General features: G+C 33.1%; 1 protein-coding gene across 12 annotated transcripts in view; it reads right to left on the bottom strand.

Annotated features, from left to right (window-relative positions):
• LOC106113776 (uncharacterized protein CG43867) overlaps positions 1-18247 on the bottom strand; it is a 219118-nt gene that overhangs the window by 12647 nt on the left and 188224 nt on the right. For 9 of the 12 annotated variants that reach the window (XM_013306729.1, XM_013306730.1, XM_013306735.1 and 6 more), the window contains 6 exons: positions 3803-3898; positions 2892-3080; positions 2106-2219; positions 1206-1373; positions 690-789; positions 250-398 (listed from right to left, as the gene is read on the bottom strand). In XM_013306729.1, coding sequence (XP_013162183.1) covers positions 250-398; positions 690-789; positions 1206-1373; positions 2106-2219; positions 2892-3080; positions 3803-3898 — 816 coding nt within the window. Of the gene's footprint in view, positions 1-249; positions 399-689; positions 790-1205; positions 1374-2105; positions 2220-2891; positions 3081-3459; positions 3588-3802; positions 3899-18247 lie in introns of those variants that run through there. The other 3 variants (XM_013306740.1, XM_013306741.1, XM_013306733.1) reach the window with 3 other exon arrangements.

The raw sequence follows: 18247 nt of genomic DNA, 5'->3' as shown, positions 1-18247 counted from the left end.
AAACAATCAAATCTTTCCTCTTTATTTGTTCCTCAAAAGTTTGGATGTATGGATGTTTATAAGTACGTATTTTAAAAAAGGCTTAACGGATTTCGATGAAATTTGACACATCTAGACCATGGCTGAAAGACTACATAGACTTCATAAGAAGTTTTTTTTTTAATTCCACGCAGTCGAAGTCCGGGGCTAAAGCTAATATCGGTGGGAGGGGTTCTCTTTGTCCCATTTGGTATTTATCCGGTATCCCACCTGGTATATCTTGGCCTCCCAGCTGGGGAAGCGGTGCAGGGGCGGTGTGGGGGGCCGGGGGTTGTCGGAGGCCGAGCTGTCGGCGGTGGAGCCGCGGCTGTGTCCCTGCACCACCACGTTCACTGCGCCCTGCCACGCCGGCGTGCGCTCTGACAACACATCCGTACAACACTAACGACTCATTCTATGATCACTTCAACAATCCTTTATTACACATATACTATACTAAATCTACACTAAGGAACCTCCTTAGTGATCACTTTAAAAGCTGTAGTGTAACAATAAAAATTATACAAAAACACAATTGGACAGTTTCTTCATAATCAGAAATACAACGAAAGTTAATGGACGATTACGTTATCAATAGCTAATAAAAAGTAAACTGGAAACTTCAGAAACCAGGCATTAGACATTGTTTTAAGTGTAAAAAGCTTTCATACCTCTACTAGGTGTATAAATTTCAGCGTAATCGTGTGTCGTATCTCCGTCAGTCGATGTGTTAGGAGTCGTTGGCAGTACAACTAGATTTTCTACGGCAGCCTGTAGAAAAAAAAACATACTGTCATACCAACATTAAGGAAAACCAACAAGTTTTATATACAAAATACTTATATCTTACTAATATTATAAATGCAAATGTTTAGATGTGAAGATATCTCAACAACGGCTGTAATGATCCCACTAAAATTTGGCACAGATGTAAAACATAATTTGGAAGAACACATAGGGTGCTAAGTATTTTTAATTCAGAGCGAATGGAGTCGCGGGCTATAGCTAGTAAAATATCATAGTAAGTACCATTCAGTTATTAACCCAATCAAAAATGTTTTAAAAAACTCTATTTTGTATTTCTCTATTGTTATAAGAAATTCTTAATTTAACACATTCAATGCCATCTGGCATATTGAGTCATATGAGAAAATGTTGATGGCATGTAAAGTGTTTAAAATAATTACCGCTAAATCATCATCAAGCAAGCTAGCCGTGGTCCTCTCATCCATCGTCCTATTCATAGTATTTAGAGCTTGGTTGGCGTTGGTACTCTGCATAAGATTTGTAGCACCAATAGACAGGTTCCTTCGATGTCTCGCAGGCGTGCTGTAGTGGGGCTCCGAGTTGGGTAGCTGAAGAATGACGTCATTACATGTATATCATGTTATTTGATTATGTTGTTGGTGTAATGCAAAGAAAGGAGAATAAAGCATCGATTTGCATGTTTGTAGTGATGTATGGATTATTTTTAATTAACTACGTAATATTTATGTAATGTCATATATTTCTTTAGGATTTTTTGTTATATGTTTTCATCTTATACAAACCATTTATAGTATATTTATAGTACTTCGGTTACTTCCTAAAGTTAAAAAGATTAAAATACGAGTTTAGTTGTACTATTAAATACTACAATAATAAATATTACAATTATAAATATTAAATATTAGAAAATATTTATATTTCCACAATCCTAAATATTATTCAGTTAAATGCTTAATTTTAATCGATTAATGGAAAAAATCTAAAGTAAGCAAATCTAGAATAGTGCATAATTTTAACAACTTAATTATTAATTTAAATCCCTAGGTACATTTTTTACATAGAATAATTTATTGTCCAAACAATTACCATGGTTAGATAAAATTTTGTAACAAAAAAAATGTTTAAAAATCTGAGAATTATCACAATTGCCACAGGGTCCTCAATGTTTACTAAGGGCCTTAGTGAGTTCTTTAGCTTGAGAAATCTACAGTAAGGGACCCTCTAAATAACAACTCATAAAAATACAATCTAAGTGCGAATAAACCAAATTAAACTGCTGGCAATAAAAATCATAGCTTTCCTAATATTACAACCGCTACCTGGGGCCCTTCGAGGCTCTCTGATCGTCGTCTGTTCGCGGCCAAAAGGCTCGTCGAAGTTCTGGAACCTTCCTCACTCCTCACCTCGAGAGATAGACTCGCTCGAGTTGTTAACTGAGAAGTCAATTTTATATTGTCACCTATTGTCGATTCTGGGTATTTTCTACTTTCATGATCATTACATATTGTTGTTAAAATGTTGTATTACATATTACAAAAACGACATGAGAAATGTATCATCATCATCAGTTCACTATATATCCCCATTGAGGGGCTCGGAGCCTACCTAAAGGGGTGACAAGGCCATATTCAATCACTACTAGCCCAGTGCTGGTTGGTTGACTTCACACATATCTTTGAATTTCTCACACATACCTGAATATTGCATCACAATGTTTTCCTTCACCATAAGAACGTTGGATAAATGTATGTATGTAAATGACAGTCGTAAAACACATTGGTACATGGTGGGATTCGAACCCAGGTCCTGCAGATTACAAATCAAGTGCCTAACCCTTGAGCAAATATATGTGGTGGTGTTGATATTAGCAAATATATGTGGATATGCTTTGTAAGTGATGTTTGCTAATATTTTTAGTTTTAAATGAGTTAAAGCATAATTATTGCACAAAATATCATATCAAGCTTAGGCTGAATATGTATACTTTGGTTATATGTAACACTCATCTGTACTAATTTGCTCAAAATAACCATAATTCTTCTTAAACTTTGTTAATTTACTATGTTATTTTATCTGTAACATTGGCGGTGTTAAGTTCAACTTACAGCACAATTCCTGGTGCCCTGTGCTGCAATGTGATTCCTGAGGAGTTCTAGCTGTTGGTTGCAGCGGTCGTTCTGCTCCCTTAACAACTGGTTCTGCTGCTCCAGTTCACGCAACTTGTTGGTCACCCACTCTTTAATCCTGGCGGCTTTAGCTTCCACCTGTTTCGCGTCTTGGAGTCGCAGCTGCTTCTAGAGAAATGAAACATGTTATAACATGACAAAATATGATTCTACATGCAAACAGATGTATTTGGAATAAAAATTAATGTAAATTTAGATTTTTAAACCTTAAATAATTCCAGTATTTGAGTATTATATTGAGTATTATTATACATTCAATTCAGATAAGAAATAAATTGATGTTCAGGTAGAAATAACTTCGAAAAAATTTTGTAAACAAAGTCATGTTTTCAGAAGTAGAAGTTATTTGGACGTGTCTAAAATTATTACTTGATATAATTCTAGAGTATAATATTAATCGAAATTAACTTCTTTGTAATTTTGATATAAATATATTCATATTGGATAACGACAAAGTAGTAAATACGAATGTACACAAAAGTTTTACCTGCATTTTGTTTTGCTTTGATTTACATTATTTGTAATCACCAACACTTACAAAAAGCTTCGATCGTAAAATTAATTATGTTTTAATTCATAGTTTCATATAAAATGCATTTTTAAAAACAAACGACCCCAAACAAACTTGTAATACGTCAATGTGACGTATACTTAGTGACGTAAAAGATCCGTTGACAGCAATACCCGAGTCAACGCGACGTTGTTTAGAAATATTAGAATTATAATTAGGCAATTAATTAATTATTTTTTTACTTGGCTTCATTGCACACTTAATAAGAAAATATTTTTATTACAATGTGATTAAAATTACAAGTATTAAACAGTTGTACCTGTTCTTCAATTTGGCCCTCTAGTCGCGAGATGGCTCTCGGTGCGCCCTCAGCACCCGCCGGCCACTCGCAGAGCCGCTGCTCCATGGCGCGGACCTGAAATTATTTAAAAATTATCAGTATTTCATTTATAATACATATTTTTTTTAGTAAAACTGACGTCATAAAAGACATTAATATCGATATATTTAGATTTATTCGATTTGGTGACTACTACATACTTTAAAAAGTCTATTAAAATTGTTCAAAAACATCAAAGTAGAATTGATCGATTTCATAAAAACAACCATTAAAAATGTCAAAGAAAGTTAAGAAATAATATTCTCTTGCATTGTTTAACCTACGTTATCAGAGAATTTGCAACAATGTAACCAGATTTTGAGCAAGCGAGTACAATATCACTAAAATTAAATCCACTTGCGATATATTGCTACATTTAGATAGGAATCAGTAGTCTGCGGTGACAAGTTTCAAACCTTGGTTAACCGCAGCATCTAGATTATGTAATGCAATATACACTCCATAATATAGTTTAATAATATACGGAAGTATTATATTACTAAGATCAATAATGATGATTGATTGTAAAATTTACGTTGTAAGAATTCAAATATTAAAAAAAAATTGTAACTTAATCTATGATAATTTGTTATCTATGCTGCAGGATTGTTATGGTACCACTTTGTAATTCATATGAACAAATAAAAACATGTTTGTTAGATAGTTTTAAGACCACGTATTGATTTTATTGTTTGAATTTCGATTACATTCGAAGAGAGAAGTAACGGATATCCCAAAGCGATCCGCTTAAGGATTCAGACGAAGGGATTAAATTAAGTACATTGGAACAGCATTGGATTACCTGCAAAATAAATGGAGAGGGAATTCCCGGGACCAATTTAAACGGGATTGTAGACATGCGTTAACTCTGACCAGTACATCGATGTGTTGCCAACAAATAATGAATTGGATTAAAATGTAAAGAGGTTTTAAATGACGTTAAATAATTAAAAGAAAAATTCTTGATTCGATGTAATACTCAAAAGGCTTGAAAACATAGCAAAGGACGTTTTTAAGATTGAGGTTCATCTAAAGTTTTAGAACAAAGTTTAATTAAATTCTACAAACTTTGTTAACTGTGTAATTGAAGAGAAAGAAATTACTTAGCGATATTAAAATGTTTACTCAAAGGTTTCTTATACCCTCAACAACTTACATACGGCTTCCATTTGAACCGATAGCATCTAGTCTACAGTTTGCCCCCAACACAGTTTTGTTGTGAGTATGTTTCCTAATCTCTAAGGGTCCGATCACACAGGCCGTGGCACAGAGCAGATTTTTATCTAATACTTTTAGACATTATTAATTAGAATCCTTTTGCGCGAATGGCGCGCTTTTATTACAAAGTCAAGTGTCAGAATGATTAGTGAGGGGATATAAACGTCGACATTTTAGTAAGGCTAGTGTTGTGCCAGTACACCGGTACAGTGTCGGATTTTCTTCCTAATAATACTAATATTACAAAGAGGAAAGATTTGTTTCTTTGTTTGCATAGAGTAGGCTCCAAAACTATACTATATTATAGTAATTAAGGCTTTACATAATAAAAGGAACTCAATTATAGATTATAGTAATTTTTAATTTCGTATTCGTTGAATAAATACGCGTTGAAAAAATAATCACTTATTTCATTTAATTTAAATGTTACCACCATTTTTAATCCTTTATTTATACTTACTCAGGTCCACGTAGGGTTTTGTAACCGTCATTCCGCAAGTTTCTTGTCTTTTTTTGAATGAATTAACCACTCACTAAAAGTATCGTTCATTCACTTTGTTAAAATTTCTCTTCACTATACAATGTCTCTACGCATATTCAATTAGTCCTGTTAGGTTAGAAAATCACAAAACTATAATTTCATTAGAAAAAATATAATCTACATATATATATAAAATCAATTGTTGTTCGTTAGTCTCGCTAAAACTCGGGTACGGATGAACGGATTTATCTTATGATGGTCTTAATAGATTTTAATAAAAGAGATATTAAGAGGTCTTAATAAAAGTCTTATTTCATTCTACGCGGACGGAGTCGCAGGCGGCATAAAGATAAAATGCCAATGACATTTATTTTAATAAAAAAAAAATGGTCGGCATATTATTGTATAGAAAATAATTAAACTATTTTTTTAAACAATAATGTGAACCATAAACAAAGGGCAGGGATGAAGCGACCAACGAGAATACAGGAATAGATATCGTTAATCACAAACGCGGTAATTTGCCTGAGTCACGGCGCGCCGCGGCGACGGCGACGGAGGGCCGCGGATGGCAGACAGCTTTCTAAATCTGGCAACACTTCGCTCCAAAACACAAATAAGCAATAACCATGGAGATGATCCTAAGATACTAATGGAAATACCCGTTAAGACTTTTGGACTAAAGATAATTAAATATAAGTTTCCTAGCGCGAGATACGGTAGCTTGGATATGCAACGAAATTAGTTTTGTTAAAATTAAATTTGAAAATAAAAACGTCAACTGATTACTACACATAGAAAACTTTGAGTCGTTTTAAAGAATGTTGTGGTCAAATTAGGTATGTAAAATTTTATGATAATCTGTGAATTAACCCTTATGTTCATTTTGTTTACAAACACTATAAAATAATTTTTAACTTTTTTTTTGCTTTTCTTCAAAAAAGAAATCTTGCCACAATAAGGGTTAAAGATGTAAAAGTTAAACAAACAAACCTTCATTTTAATTCGTAATAAATATAGGGCCTACGTATAATAAAGACGAACGTTAGTTTCGCTTTCAAGTTTTAATGATTAACACAGGACTTGGTTCATTACTATGCTCCGCCTAATTAAACTGTTACCAGCTAACTGCGATGAATCGTTGATTTACTAACTTCCTTATTTAGTCTGTGGTTATGAGCTGTTAATTTTTGAAAGCATTCAACGGAAGTTGTAAAGAATAAAAAAAAAGTTATATTCACCGCGTTGTTTATGATTCACGCCCCTCACACTCATATTTTACACAGATATCCAAAAGTTTTTCGTCTAATGTTTTAAATCATAGGAATATCCTATAGCACAAATGTTTTTATCATTACTTAAAAAAAAACGAATGTTGGTGACTTTCGTTTCGTTCTTAATTTAAAAAGTTACTTTAGTCCTTTTTCCCTTCCCACCTTTTTTCTTATAAGGAAAGAATGGAAAGTGGAAGGGGATTTTCCGGAAGAGAGGATGCAAGGAAAGGGAAAATATTTTCTTTCTGTGCATCTTCTCCTCCGTTGATTAAATGTAGGCAACGCATATGCAATTGCGTATGTCTATGGGCAACGGTCACTTCGCTATTTCAGCAATTTCAGGTGGCCGCTCGTTCGTTTGCCACCTTATTAGTTAAAAAAAAAGTTCTAAAAACGTTCCATTTTTAAATTTTATGGCGCGCTTTCCCGATACGGGTTTGTTATTTTGTTAATTTAAGGGATAAAGCGCTATCAATCTATGTTTACAAGAGACGGGTAACAGCCGCTTAAAATAGATCAAAGTGCTTGCAATTGGAAGTGTCTCGGATGTGAGACATCCGGTGTTGTTTTATCGAAGTGTTATCCAACACCGGTCACGTTTGTTAGACAATGGAGATCAGTTACTCGGATAAATATATGAGCAGTTGTACAAAAAATATTGCCATTCCTTTCATTCTACTTTAAAAAGGTGAGATAGTAATATACTTTGTTTTTATTAACAATTAGCTGTAGCCCCCGAGTCCGTCTGCGCAGAATTAAAAAAATAACATTATTAGTAACGTATAGGCGATACGTTCTTCCAGACTATGTTCTATATGTATGCAAAATTTCATCGAGATCCGTTCAACCGTTCTGGAGATACCTTCAAACAAACATCTAAACATTCGCATTTATAATATTAGTAAGATATCATGTTCTAATATTAATCGCTCTTTCCTTTGTGTATATTTTTGTAATATAAAAGCTAGAAATATCTATTCACATTTTGATATTGTATGTTTTACAACCTGAATGCGAAATATTGCCAAAATTTACATGTTTCCCGCATTATGACAATGCTTTGTATCTCACCAGTAATATTTGGATAGCACCGCACTGCAGACGCAACAACGACCTAAATTTTATCCGTCCCTAGTAAAGCTTTTACAACAACCATAGTAAATGTAAAAGGTTTTCCGTGTTAGAATTAAGAGAATAATTAACATTCACAAGAAAAACGGAAGTCTTTAACCCTTTTTTATAACATTTTATAAGCTTCGTAGGTGTTGTAGTTATAAATCTATATATATAATAGAAAGTCGTGTTAGTTACACTATTTATATCTCAAGAACGGCTTTACCGATATGGTTGACAATTATTGAGGAGGTTAGAGCCAGGAGACGGACATAGGATACTATTTATTCATTTTTTTTTCGAATTTATGCCTTCTTCTCTATATATTAAGTTTTTTTATACATCTCCGCGGACGGAGTCGCGGGCGACAGCTAGTATTAGATATAAAAGGTGCAACCTAGGATAAGGGATTGATTAATAATAATTATAAACTAAGATATGGTCAAATCATTATAAAAAAGAATTGTTATCCGTGCTAGAAGAGAAATCTTAAAACACTAAATTGATCAACCGAATACAACTTCAAAATTTCACAATTTTTTTTTATACAGATTAAAAAATGTAGATTAATAAAAAAGAACTTGGCAGTCTATTGTATTGAGTTTTTCTATCCTGTGGCTTTCCCTCAGTCCGCTTTAATGAGACGCCTTTCAAGTCAAGGGGCGACTTGTTGACCTAAAAGGTTCGATGCAGTCCTTCAATATCGAATATGGAGTTTCATCCAAGAGTGTTGCTCACTTATTGACGAAACATATTTTAGTACATATGAATAAACTTTGTTTTTTCACTGCGAATAAGGTTAAATAGTTAAAACTACAATTATTATGGTTTAATTTCGACTTATAAATTAAATAAATAATTTTCATACAATATTTTAATAGCAAACATCCACCCGCGACTACGTCCGAGCGGAATAAAAAAACGTAATTAGCCTATGTGTTCTTCTATACTATGTTGTCTATGCCAAATTTCAACGAGATCCAAGCAGTCATTCTGGAAATAGTTTCTAACATATCATCCAAACTTTCGTATTTATAATATTAGTAATATTAATATTTAATTTCTGTGTTATAGATATATAAATACGTATACGGATTAGATTTTATTAACTCAACCCTTCTTAAATATCTTGCTTATCAAAAGTAAATGTTTAGAGCTTCTCAAGTTCTGATTAAATTAAGAGACGACGACCGCAGTCTCTAATCCCACAGATAATAAATTAAAGGCTACTGCAGCACCTTCTTTAGGGGATAGAATGGAGTGGTAAAGTTACGCTAAATACAATTTACTAAGCAAAACAAGTCTGATAAGTTAGCTAAATGCTCATTAGCTAATGAATTGCAAAAAGTATAATAAAATTTAGCGTTCGGTCTGATGTTTGAACAGGGGATATTTTTTGATTCTATTAGCTTTTCTTTTTTTCAGAAGGGGAAGTTAGGATTTTTTTTGTATCTAATCTTCGTGTACTAAAGTATGCTACATGAGGTATAGACTTAGCTATGCTTTTAAAATATGCTGTTAAAATATGTTTCATAGTTACTTAAATAACCCCGTAGTGTAAGTTAGTACTAAATCTACATTTAGTGTCTCCCTTAGGACTTGATTAATGATTATAAGTGCTGCTGTAAAGCATAAATTTATGTCATAAGCTTATTATTAACTACTAACATAATTTCATTTGCTATCGATTCCCGGAGAAGGTTTTCTGAACTATATAATTTTAATGCCATAAACTATCCTAAAATATTTAATCACATGTGCAAAATACATTTTAAAAATTATTTTTAAACAATTTTATTAATTGCCATACGATTAGTATTGTCTTTGATTCACCTGGGTCACCTTATTGTCATTTGGCTATAATTTTTCCGTTCCTTTGTGTTTTAAATTTTGCGTTAATAATTTAGCGTAATAATAAGGTTGTAGCGGTTTACTGCATCTGTAGTGTGTTTTTATTTTTACTATTGTACTTATGAAGATAAATAATGAATTTAAATTTAACCATAAACAAAGTAGAAGATAATAAAACGTAAAAATTACACTGTAGACACTGTTTTAAAAAGACGTAATAAATCACTTTTTCAACTTCACAGACACTTTAACAACTAGGGTAAGTAAAATTAAAAACCGACCATCCTCAAAGGCGCATGGAATTTTAAATTTGTAACTCGGGAAGCGAGAACCGACGTACGCGTTCGCCGTGCGGAAACGAACTAACAGGCGACGAAATCCTACAGGACTACGGTAACCACCTTACTATCGGGAAAAGGATAAATTGGACTGAAAATTTCAAGTTTGTAAATTGTGATTTTGAATATTAAAAGAAGTATTTATCTTATAAATATTTTTATTTAGAAAATGATATTTATAAAACTGATTTTTTTAGTTCATCTATTAAATATAAATTGTCTTTTGTCATCTTACCGAAGTTAACATGAAGTAGTTTAATTCTTTTATTGCATTTTTTGTCTAAAAATCTCTTGAGACCGAAGTTAATGCTTTTCATGCACAAGAATTTTATTTAATCGTGATACGAAAAATGTCCGTCTAATTCAAAGTAAATATGGTAACCCTTTTCAGGACGTAGGGTATACTATGGATCGATATTTTCATAGTGCTTTTAATATGCCACCGCCAACTTGTTTATTTTTATACTTTAATGAAAGCTATCGGGATCTCCTTTGGGATAAGGAGCGGTGAACTTGATAGATCCATTAATGAACACATCACAGATAACTCACGATTATTTAACAGATTATAAAAGATTTTTTCAGATCTCACAGATATTTTAACTATCGATATTATGTCTATGGTTTTTTTTAATTTGGTATTTTACGAATAGCAAAATTACTTAGTCGATGAAACATGTTTTTTCTCACAGGGGTTTTGTTTTGATGAATATATTTGAACACATTTGCAGACTTTCTTGATGAAAAATTCCACCTGTTTTCCATTACTGGCCCGCCCCGGGGGATTGTGGGCACTCGCATTTAGAATAGTTTCTGTGAGAAATTTAAATGACGTGAAATAACTTTATATTTGAAATCCTAACCTAAAATGTAGGGAGATTAATTAAACTTAAATGCAGTTTTTATTTTACCACGAATTTATTACTAAATTATTATTGTTTTTTCCTTTTGATAATGAAAAATTACACTCAAAATTATTTACTAGATATTTTAAACAAAATGTAATCTTACGTTCCTTCGTTACGTTCCATTCATAAGTACAGTCGCGTACAGTTATTACTTGTGACAAAATCACATTAATATTCATAAAACATAAGAAGCTGTTCTGAACCCACAAATGTCCCGAATACCTTATTTATGTAAATAGTAAATTATGCATGTAAACAACGTCATTTTACATACGCCCGCTGTGGCGTGTGGCTTTAAATGAAAATGTGTTTTCAAATGTGCCGCATATGTGTAGGAATGATTTACTAGCCGTCTGCCACAGGTAAGCTAGACAAATTGACATTCCTCTTATTAGTAGACAAAAAAAATATAGTTACGAATAGTAAAGCGACTGGCGTTGTGACATTAACTATTAAATCTTTTTTATTTAATTCTATTACTGTATTTTGTCTTTAGCAAAATGAAACCTTATCTGGAAATTACAAGCGAAAGTTGGAGTGCCATTTTTATGTACTACTTTAAATAATCTGTATAAAATGCACGTTAAAAGCGCACAAAAGTACAGTCGCGGCCAAAAATGAGTTGAACATTTGTTGAGTTTTATTTTTAAAATGAGTTGGACATTTGTTGAGGTTTATTGCGTCGCGTCGGTCGTGTCGTACCAGTGTCGTGTTCTTTACTGGTGATGTATGAGTGTGACGCATCTTGGACTTGCTCCAAAACTGAAGGACTCTCAGCCAAGGCTAGACTCGCCTTGAAAACACGTCAGTACTAACTCGATACGATTTTATGCCCAACATGGAAATAAGATTTATTTTGCAGAATTTTCTAGCTTGGAAATTCTGTGACGTCTTTTGTTTACGACAAACTAAGAAAGTTATTTACATTATTTTACGTTGAAATTATGGTATCATTTTTCATACATAAACCAAGAAAATAGCTGTCAAATAATTTAACATTTTATGATTTTATAGAGCTTTTAAAATTATTTATTACTAGCTGTCGCCCGCGACTCCGTCCGCGCGGGTTTAAAAATAGATGTTGGCCGATTCTCAGACCTACTCAATATGCTCACAAAATTTCATAAGAATCGGTCAAGCCGTTTCGGAGGAGTATGAGAACGAAAATTATGACACGAGAATTTGATATATAAGATGACGCAAATGTAACAGCAATAAAGCGTCAAAGCTATAAAGACAAAAAGGTTAACATTTATTATAACAAAACTTATATAGAACTTTACCAAAGATCTAAGAAAACTGAAACCAGGAAAATGTTAAAAACATGTGCATATAAAAACATTTTTCCACTTTAATGTAAAACCATTCAGTTTTACGAACCTAGATAATGCACACTGTGCTCGAGTTTCGTCTTAGCGAAACTACTTCTTGGTCAAATAACAGTTATTAAGCGGAGAATATTCTAGACTGTATCGTATTAAACAGTTCAGCGTAGGATACTTACTATTTAAGGCGATTAACACTTAGAAGTAACTTCTTTGAAGCTAATGAAAGTCTAAATAAAAGCCAAGCAATATCAAAGTAGCAACATTCAATATTAATATTAATGTACTAAATCAATCTACAATCTTTCTGAGTACGAATCTAACAGTAGTAGGAATACGCTGACTACGACACAATTCCACAATCAGACCTCAAAGCAGGTGTGATATTTGTGGTGCTGGAGACTTTTAACATCTATTTATAATTACGTAGATTATTATGTACTTATTCTTTTCTAATATTGTACCTAGCAAATTTCTTGTTATGGGATGACACAAAAATCGAATATAAAGTTTTGCTAAGCCATGAATTGGCAAAAGAACACCCTGGCAAATAGCCATAAGGATGTCAGAAAAAGAAATATAAGACACTTTCTAATCAAGGCGAAAGTAAAATATTTATATAGGACGTTGGTAATCTATTGGGTATCAATTTCATGTTGGAAAGAATCCAGAAGGGATGTTCTGGAAAATTCCATCAATGCGGTAGACGGGTATAATAGATCTCGGTCGCATTACATTCAAGACTTCTCTATAGCTATTCAATATGGCTGACTTTTAAAATGAAAATCTTTTTTTGTATATTTAACTACTTCTACACACCTACAGATAGTAACAAACTTAATAGGGTATCAGAATAGCAAGGAGTGTGCTTTAAAAACAAAATTGGACGAGCTATAAAGCTTGCTACAACAGCTTCAATAAAACCTCTTTGAATGTTATTTTATCAATATTATTTAACGACGGATCATATGCGACCTATTTTGTAAGGTTTCCCATGTCTCATTACAATATTTAGGGTAAAAGTATTGATCAGACGAGCATCAACCCTAATAGAAACAATGGATAACACAACCCTACGTATTGCCTCACTGACTCATATACATGTTTAGAATTATTACAAGGTATTTTGAACTTTATTCCATTGTGTTAAGGATTATATGAGATGGAGTGTTCGTGATAAAAGCTCTATTTGTGGATGCATACTATACATCGTAGTGCAGAACATCGTCAAATATTTGACCATTAAACTGATGGAAAAGTCTGCAATGAAATGAAATTGAATATTTGCCGTTTTTCAGACAGTTTCTTTACCCATAATAATATAAATTTCATCATCAGCTCACTATACGTCCCCACCGAGGGGCTCGGAGCCGAACCCAAAGTTAAGGGTGATTAGACCATAGTCAGCCACGCTGGCCAAGTGCGGGTTGGTTAACTTCACACATATCTTTGAATTACTTCTCAGATATGTGCAGGTTGCATCACGATGTTTTCTTTCACCGTCAACGTCAGATAAATGTGCATATGTAAATCGGAAATCGAAAAACACATTGGCGGGATTCGAACCCAGGACCTGCAGATTGCAAGTCAAGTGCTTTACCACTGAGCAATCGACGCTTCATAAATATAATAAAAATTTACACCCAACTAACTGTCAATCAAATCATTTTTTTGTCAAGATCTATTGAGCCGTTCCGGAGGTACCTTCTAACAAACATCTATCGGCCCATCTATTTATACTTTCGCATTTATAATTATTTTAATAAGTAAGATTACATAATGTGCTTTGCTTTTTTAACATTAAAAATGCATACACATAATATGTTTCTTAGTATATAACATACATATTGGTATGAGAATGGGCTATCACGTAGAACGGCCGAAGAGTGGCGAGGGAGCAGAGCATGAACACTAGGCGATGTCGCGACGTTTATTGCTATATCTACAAAATATTAAGGGGTGTCAAATTTAAATATAATACTTAATTCTTATTTAATGTTTATATTAAATTTTTTATAGGTTTCTTAATGTTCGTCACGAAAAAATAAGTAAAATTATAATCCATACCATACTCCATCCATACTCTATTTGTACAGCCTCACGTCATATATCTTGTTTAAGATTGATTGAATTATATTTGCTATTTATCAAAACATTATCATAAAGTTAAATGTTTGATAATTTCTTCATTTTAAGATTATATTATTATCTTTTACTAAACCTACAACCCTGTATATAGTCACGGCTTGCGCGGCGCCGTCTCGGCGCACAAGAAAACTATCAAGTAAAATTAATATCTAGTTTAAACATCGAAGAGGAAAGATTAGAAATAGGTAGCGATTTCACTTAAGCAAAATCTCACTAAACATACAAACTAATTTATAATGTTTTAATATAACAGCTTCTGGATTTCAAAATTAATCATCTTAGCACAATCTGTTATTCAGAAAAGCACAGAAGGAAATCACTAAAGTGTTCAAATTCGAGCGGCCACCTAAAATCGCTGAAGTAGCGTAGTGACCGTTGCCCATAGACATACGCAATTTCATATGCGTTGCCTACCTTTAATCGACGAAGGAGAGGATGCACATAATGAATACATTTTCCCCTTCTATTCATCCTCTCATCCGGAAAGTCCACTTCCACTTCCCATCCTTTCCTTATGAGAAAAAGGGTGGGAAGGGAAAGGTGACTAAATTAGGCCTCCGGGACGCACACTTATCAGACGAAACGCGGAATAGCTTCTACTTCACGCCTGTCTTCTGTATGGTCGTGGTATTTCACCGGGCAAGCCGGGCCAATTCGTGCGAAGTTGTTAAAGCGGGTTCTACCACTCTTGATTCATCTTAACACACCTAACACGGCATTAAAACATGTTATTACAAATTATTAAATCATACAATAAACCAATCATCGTATAATTTACCAGTCCAAAGAAATGACCTTGGTATTATGACCATCTTTTATTATTATATCAAGTAAAAATGTTACATGTAACGTACGTCAAAAACATGTTTCAAATACACTTATGAATGATTCAACTTAACAGCTAATTATACACAGCACTAAAACACGTCATTACGCGAAGGGTTAACTAAGGGGAGGTGATGAGTAATAATTGTTGTACAAATTTCAAAGCTAAGTTACACGAGGACATTACATGGCCGGGTGACCACAGAAAGGGTTAATTTCGCTCGATGACAAATTAAAAATGTTAATGAGAAATTATTACCGTAATATATCTTGAGCAGACTTTTTTTCATATTTAAATCAGACTTTTCCTTTTTCTAAACTGGAAGGAATTTTTTTAACGGCACTTTAAGTTGAAATTGTATTTATGGTAAAGCATGAAAGTTTAACCAAAATTATATAGTTTAAATATATAAACTTAAACTATCACTTTCACTTAACGTAAACCTTTCTCGTTAGCTACGATTTAAACGTTTAGTAGCATTTTAAGTTATCACTGTTTGTGTACAGACTGTAGTTTAATGAAGCAGTTACACACACACACTTATACATTACTTTTGTATAGATAGAAGAAACATATAAATCGATGGTTCCTGTTTTAATACTAAAAATATCTCGCGTAAAACGAGATGCAGTTAGAGAATAAAGCGCAACCACACCTCCAGTCGTAAATAATGCAGACAGAACCGGAATAAAATCGCCAATAAACTGTGAAGATAAACAAGAAACGATAGTTTACAACAGGCGTTTATTACGAAATATTATTTATGTGTTATATTACTCATATGTATCAAATTTAAGTTCATGATGTGATATGTAAGTTTTTGGACTAACACAATGAGGCTTAGATGATTTTTTGGTATATAAATAAGTGTAGATTTAAATATTTGAAACATTGAAATTAACAGTTAGAGAAATACAGTTAATATTAAAGTACTCAATAAACATTACTCTTTTTATCAAAGATATGCAACACTAAAGAATGCTTGCAGAAATTTCTAGATGTAAGTTTAAAACAAAATCGCATCGTACTTTTCGAACAGACGAGTTAAAGTTTATTACAAAGGTAATTCCTGGTGTTCTCATTACAAATGTCACTGAGCTATCGTAGATGTGAAGGTATGATTTCCTTTGATGTTAAAATCATTGAAAAATAGAAGATGATAATAAATCAGCAGCTCGTGTTAATTTATTTTACGGACTTGAATAATATAGGGCTGAAATCATATTCCTTCTCAATTTTTTTCTAAGACGTAAAATAATTGTCGACAACACATAATACTTTGTATAGTGGAAGTATAACTTTAAAAAACAACACATAATTGCTATTATTTTACCTCTCTTTTGCACTTATTATTTATTTACGTATTCGTTATTTTTCTTTATCAAAAAATAACTCCTTTAGGTTTAAATTGTGGTCATAACATTGGTCATAAATTAGTTGAGTCCTAGACCAGTATAATAATTAAAAGAACAAAGTAGACATAAATTTGACTACCCTGTTACTATAAAATATGAGGACAGCGCATAAATTTGATCAGCAGAGTAACAAATCGTTCATCACTTAGCAAACAGTATACGAAGCGTCCAAAACGAACAGGAAACACGGTCTGGCGGCGAGCCAATGCCAGGATCAAATTGTCATATGGAATAAAACGTGTCCTACACGAAAATGACATTTTAAAACTAAAGATATTAAAATTACATTATTACATGTGGTTGGTTATTAACCGTCATTTTAAATTTAAAAGTGAACTATTATAAAGTAGGAGCGTCGGCGGAGGGGTCAAGCACTTGACTTGCAATCTGCAGGTCCTGGGTTCGAATCCTGCCATATAGCAATTTTGATTTCCGATTTACATATGAACATTTATGCGACGTTCGAAGGAAAACATCGTAATGCTACCTGCACATATCTGAGAAGAAATTCAAAGATATGTGTGAAGTCAACCAACCCGCACTGGGCCAGCGTGGTTGACTATGGCCTAGTCACCCTTGGTTTAGGGTAGGCTCCGAATCCCTCGGTGGGGACGTATATTGAGCTGATAATGATACAGTATGTAACAGTATTCATAATTAATGTCTGACTCTTGTTATTTATACATCTTTCTATGCGACTTTGTGGAACCAAATAACACTTAAAATCTTTCGTAGATTCTTGTGATTAGAAATTATAATTTTTAATTATAATTCTATTCAGTGTCAGGTCTATGTCCCATCTACAAAACACCTCATTGTATAGTAATTACTAAAGAATCGTTGATGGACGGACAGACATCTCACGAATATAGATAAGTTAGGTTAATAAGAAGGAAGCGACGCCGGCGGAGTGTTTCCTGTGACATTTTCGGACGTGATTTCCTGCCGCCAGACATCTTATAAATGTTCAAAGATAAGTATTTATTAATAGAAAAAATAGTAACCTTAGAAGTGTTGAATTTATTTTATAAGTGAGTTTCTAAAGCTATATAGCCATAAAAACCTGGGGGTTTAGACAACGTGCATTCGCTTCGAAGCGATTCCATTACGAACATCAAAAATGTGTGATCGACGCGCGACAATCACATGACTTGTCGAAAGTTATTGTCAGTTCTAGACATTTTTGAAGTACGCTACGGAATCGCCTCGAAGCGAATGCACTTGTTTGTAAGGTTATTTTGAAAAATTAAGATTATATTCCATTTTTTAATGAAAACTATTCGTTTACATTTATCTTTTTATAATTATTACCAAAGGTGTGGTTGAAATAAATAAAATAATTTCTATATCAGCAGTAGAGGAAATATTTAAAATTTATAACGTCGACACGTGCGGCCAACGACCTGAGTTTACGTTCGGAAATCTACGGAAATGTGCAATTCCTCCCTACAGATCTCATGAATTATGTATTTTTGTTAAATTGCGTAT

This window comes from Papilio xuthus, unplaced genomic scaffold (genome assembly GCF_000836235.2).
Source record: "Papilio xuthus unplaced genomic scaffold, Pxut_1.1 DF828177.1, whole genome shotgun sequence".
NCBI lineage: Eukaryota > Metazoa > Arthropoda > Insecta > Lepidoptera > Papilionidae > Papilio > Papilio xuthus.
Note: the sequence above shows the minus strand (reverse complement) of the source record. Positions and strands in the feature narration are given on the sequence as shown.